General features: G+C 37.9%; 1 protein-coding gene across 1 annotated transcript in view; it reads right to left on the bottom strand.

The window, feature by feature from the left end:
- LOC131350967 (von Willebrand factor A domain-containing protein 7-like) overlaps positions 1-5,310 on the bottom strand; it is a 16,237-nt gene extending 10,927 nt beyond the window's left edge. The window contains exons 1-5 of the mRNA XM_058386019.1: positions 5,179-5,310; positions 4,802-5,010; positions 4,398-4,670; positions 4,111-4,204; positions 3,751-3,864 (exon numbers count right to left, since the gene is read on the bottom strand). Coding sequence (XP_058242002.1) covers positions 3,751-3,864; positions 4,111-4,204; positions 4,398-4,670; positions 4,802-5,005 — 685 coding nt within the window. The 5' untranslated portion in view covers positions 5,006-5,010; positions 5,179-5,310. The remainder of the gene's footprint in view (positions 1-3,750; positions 3,865-4,110; positions 4,205-4,397; positions 4,671-4,801; positions 5,011-5,178) is intronic.
- Positions 5,311-5,664: the final 354 nt, after the last annotated feature.

The following is a 5,664-nucleotide window of genomic DNA, read 5'->3' as shown; positions in this document are numbered from 1 at the left end:
CAGATGCTCAATTGGATTGAGATCTGTGGAATTTGGAGGCCCAGTCAACATGCCATTGTTGTGCTTATCAAACCATTCCTGAACCATTTTTGCTTTGTGGCACTTCGCATTATCCTGTTGAAAGAGGCCACAGACATCAGGAAATATCATTTCCATGAAAGGGTGTACATGGTCTACAACATTGCTTAGGTAGGTGGTCAAAGTAATATCCACATGGATGGCAGAACCCAAGGTTTCTCAGCAGAACATTGCCCAAAACATGACAATGCCAGCTTGCCTTCTTCCCATAGTGCATTCTGGGGCCATGTGTTCCCAGAGTAATTGAGGCACACACACCTGGCCATCCATGTGATGTAAAAGAAAATGTGATTAATCAGACCAGGCCACCTTCTTCCACTGCTCTGTGGTCCAGTTCTGATGGTCACGTGCCCATTGTTGGCACTTTCACTGGTGCACAGTTGTCAGCATGGGCACCCTGACTGTTCTGCTTCTATGCAGTCCCATGCGCAACAAACCATGATTCACTGTGTATTCTGACACCTTTCTATCAAAACCAGCATTAACGTCTTCAGCAATTTGAGCAACAGTAGCTCCTCTATTGGATCAGATCACACGGACCAGCCTATGCCCCCCACGTTCATCAATTAGCCTTGGCCACCCATGACCCTGTCACCGGTTCACCACTGTTCCTTCCTTGGACCATTTTTGATAGATACTGACCACTGCAGACTGGGAACACCCCACTAGAGGTGCAGTTTTGGAGATGCTCTGATCCAGTCGTCCCCATCACAATTTGGTCGAACTCACTCAAAGCGCTCAAATCCATTCGCTTGCCAATGTTTCCTGCTTCTAATACATCAACTTTGGGGACAAAATGTTGACTTGCTGGCTGCCTAGTGCAGTGGTTCTCAACTGGTTTGGCCATGGGACCCACATTTTTACATGGTCATCAAGCCAAATTTTTAGGAACTTTAATTAAGCAAATTTATTTTTTGTTTATTTGTTAACATATACACAAATAGTGTCTCTATTTACTTAGCTTAAGCCAGATAAATTGTAAGAAAATCACTAAGACTTGAATGATGAGTAAACAATATTTTGTGGCTGTCATTTAACAAAATTTATCAAATTATAGAAATATCACAAAGTAAAAACAACAAACAAACAGTGGTTATGGTAACGAAAAGTACAGTTACCATGGTAAATAAACAATGAACTAAACTGAACTGTTAATAAAACATATTAACACTGGTCCTGTTGAACAGAACAAACCAGCAAATAATAATAACCATCTAATATGACAGCTATTATAAACATCTGTTTCACTTAACAGTAATTTGGGAAGCTAATGAGATAACTGAGGATGTGCTTTACTCCTGATAAGACTTTCAAAGTCTGGGGTGATGGTAGACAGTGCTACCCTAAGATCGTGCTCAATGTTCAGCCTGTTCCTTTTCTTTGACCTAAGCTGCACCAAAGAAGAGAAGCCACTTTCGCACAGATATGTAGTGCTGAATGGTAGGATGGTTTTGATTGCACAAGTGGCGAGGGACAGATACTCAGAAAGTGCTTCACGACACCAAAACTGGGAAAGGCTCACCTCACTGAATTTCTTTTTCAGCGTCTTATCACATGACAGCAAAATACTCCACAGGTTTGTCTTTGCATCCGAGATGTTTCTTTCTAAATGTCATTTTAATTTAGATGGTTTCATGCTCTCTTGTGAGAGCACCTCTCTACACATGACACACTGAGGTTTCAAGCCTTTTTTGTTGTCAATATATGTAAATCCATATTTTACATATTCGGGGTCATACTTGCACTTCGACATATTTGTTGCTATAATTAAATTTAAAGTTTCACATGTCAAACAGTAAGGTTGTCGCGTGTGCATTTCAAAATAAAAGTCCTGTATAAGCAAAATATGTTAAAAAAAATTATAATTTTGTTGTTTTTGACCACACACTCCGTGACCCACTTTTGGGTCCAGCTGAGAAGCACTGGCCTAGTGTATCCCACCCACAAACAGGTGCCATGATGAGGACATCAGTATTATTCACTTCACCTGGCAGTGATCATAATGCTATGGCTGATTGGTATATATATATATATATATATATATATATATATATATATATAACAAATAAATGATAACAGCGTATTGAAGTTGAGTTTGAGTATGTTTAGAACCTATGAGGACTTCTGTTTCTTCTTCTCAGCTTCCTCCTCTTTCTCCATATATATATATATATATATAACACACTGATGTTGGACGAGAAGGCCTGGCTCTCAGTCTCCGCTCTAATTCATCCCAAAGGTGTTCTATCGGGTTGAGGTCAGGACTCTGTGCAGGCCAGTCAAGTTCCTCCACACCAGACTCTGTCATCCATGTCTTTATGGACCTTGCTTTGTGCTCTGGTGCACAGTCATGTTGGAAGAGGAAGGGGCCAGCTCCAAACTGTTCCCACAAAGTTGAGAGCATGGAATTGTCCAAAATGTCTTGGTATGCTGAAGCATTCAGAGTTCCTTTCACTGGGACTAAGAGGCCAAGCCCAGCTCCTGAAAAACAACCCCACACCATAATCCCCCCTCCACCAAACTTTACACTTGGCACAATGCAGTCAGACAAGTACCATTCTCCTGGCAACCGCCAAACCCAGACTCGTCCATCAGATTGCCAGATGGAAAAGCGCGATTCGTCACTCCAGAGAACGCGTCTCCACTGCTCTAGAGTCCAGTGGCAGCGTGCTTTACACCACTGCATCCGACGCTTTGCATTGCAATTGGTGATGTATGGCTTGGATGCAGCTGCGCACTGTTCTTGAGCTAATCTGAAGGCCACATGAAGTTTGGAGGTCTGTAGCGATTGACTCTGCAGAAAGTTGGCGACCTCTTCGCACTATGCGCCTCAGCATCTGCTGACCCCGCTCCGTCAGTTTACGTGGCCTACCACTTCGTGGCTGAGTTGCTGTCGTTCCCAAACACTTCCATGTTCTTATAATACAGCTGACAGTTGACTGTGGAATATTTAGGAGCGAGGAAATTTCACGACTGGATTTGTTGCACAGGTGGCATCCTATCACAGTTCCACGCTGGAATTCACTGAGCTCCTGAGAGCGACCCATTCTTTCACAAATGTTTGTAAAAACAGTCTGCATGCCTAGGTGCTTGATTTTATACACCTGTGGCCATGGAAGTGATTGGAACACCTGATTCTGATTTTTTGGATGGGTGAGCGAATACTTTTGGTATTTATACCAATACTTTTAGTGTATATATATATATATATATAGTTACACTACACTAATAAGTAGTGTAACTTTTCAATTACTTTATAAAAGTATAAAAGTAACTACATTTGATTACTTTTTGATTACTTTTAAGTTTCTAATGGATATTTTCAATGAAATCATTTCCAAACATTTATACCATGCAGGGTTAACCTTACAGTTGTACTCAATTGTTTACTGTTAGAATTTTAAATCTTTTCATCACTTGAATTAAGATTATATTAATTTAATTTTAAGCACAGCCACCACAAAACCAGACTTCAGAACAAAAATTGTTTAATACAATGTTTTAGGAATCAAATCTTTGCATAGCTATTACAGGACACACTGGCAAGTAACAATGTCTTGGAAAAAAAACACAATCTGAAGAGTCATCATAATGTACGCTACAGTGATAAAATAACTAAGTTATATAGATCTGACATTACCAACACATTATATATATATATATAAAGCATACCTTTTGGTTTGGAAATGCCAAAGTATCCTGTTGTTAGTTTCTGCTGTGTAATGACATCCTCCAGGATGTTTCCTGGGCAGAAGTCATCATTACATTTCCTGCATGTTTCGGAATCTGCCAAAACATATGACAGATTATGTTGTATAAAATCATATCTATCTGTTTCACTTTTATAAAACCATAATCCCTATATATTCTGTACATAACATAGATTAATTTCCACAGGTAGATAAAAAAAAAAGTCACCCCTGATGGGATGGCAGATTTTCCTGCAGAGTGCATATTGCAGTACACATAAACCAAATCTGAAAGTACTGGAAACTGGAAAAACACATGCATACCCAGATCTAGATCATTTACCTGCTATGTTGCTAATTGGGGTATCTGGTTTAATCAGGTTGGAATAGGGTTCTGTTTTTCCTAGTTCAATCCAGTTACTATGACTGTAGAAATCCTTAGAGAATAATATAAACCAGGGTCAAAATAACAACACAACTGCTGTATCAACTAATGTCCCATGAAACCAGGACATCTCCTTTGATATTGCAGCCATGCAATGTAACATCATTACATTTATTATAAATTCTCATATATCTTGATTTTAATTAATAGCAGTGCCACAAATTTACATTAACATAGTGAAATACCTGCAATGTGTGTAGGATTTTACCAAGCGCCTCTCTGGCAGCTTGATAGTTCTGCTCTTTGATACTGTATTTGACAGCAAAAAGTCCTTCAGTTATAAGATCTCGTCCAGCAAAAAACTCCTCACTGTCAAAATGGTAACGTGCAGTAAAAAAATGCCAAAAGTCGACCCAGGCATTGTAATGATTTATCTCATCAATGCTCTTTTGAAAATCTTTGGCTGAATCAGATGAGTAACAGCTTCCTGCTACTGACCTAACTGTCAGTGTGGAGATCTGCAATATGAAAGGCACAAAAGAATCCAATGTGTGTATTTATATATATATATATATATATATTTTATTTATTTATTTATTTATTTATTTTATTTATTTATATTTCAATAAATATAAAAAGTTTTATCCACCAGAACAAAATTCTGTCCTTTTTGAAGTGCTCGCGATTTGCAGATATCAGCAGTTGTCTGTAAAATCGCATCACGAGTTATGATATGATGCGTCTTGGAATTCACTATAGCGGGCATAAAGGTCAGCGCCTGTCTTGTCATGAGGATCAGCATAAGATTCGGATAGATCAGTGTCCTTATAAGCAGATTTCTGATGAACATCATCAAACCTGCAAGGAAGAAAAACCCTGGTATAAATTTTATATGATAATAAAAAAAAACTTTGTATGATATTTGTTTAAATGCTTTCTTTATATTTGTATCTAAATTTCTTAATTAAATATATTAAGAAGCATTAGAAGCATTTTAAACATAAATCATTGTTTTAAAGATCCTACCTTAAAATTTTAGTCTCTATGTGACTTTAGTAGAGCTGTGCGCTGTAATGTTGAAAATCCTTTCGTGCTTCTGCTTTATGCAACCATCAAGAGTGTCAAAAGAGTCTATAAAAGCCACACCCAAAACCAAACATTATGATAACATCATGGACCTTTCAAGAGTACATTATTAATTTATAAATATTTTATTTTCTTGCAGAAATGTGTGATGACCTACAGTTTGCAGAATTTACTGAACTTTTATTTTATTTTTCTGAACTAATTCTTCTGTTCGTATTTCAATCACATGTAATATTAATATATGCATTTACAACTGCATGCACAAGCTAAAACAAGTACATCTCAAGTGATACAACAGGAAAAACAGGAAAATACACCTGCAGAGAAATACCTACAGACTAAAACCCTGTTCATTTATTCACTAAATCCTAAAAAATGACCCTTGAAGACAGTTCTAAGGCTGTACCAAGCACCTAATATTCTGTA

The sequence above is a fragment of the Hemibagrus wyckioides genome, linkage group LG03, assembly GCF_019097595.1.
Source record: "Hemibagrus wyckioides isolate EC202008001 linkage group LG03, SWU_Hwy_1.0, whole genome shotgun sequence".
Classification (NCBI taxonomy): Eukaryota; Metazoa; Chordata; class Actinopteri; order Siluriformes; family Bagridae; genus Hemibagrus; species Hemibagrus wyckioides.
Note: the sequence above shows the minus strand (reverse complement) of the source record. Positions and strands in the feature narration are given on the sequence as shown.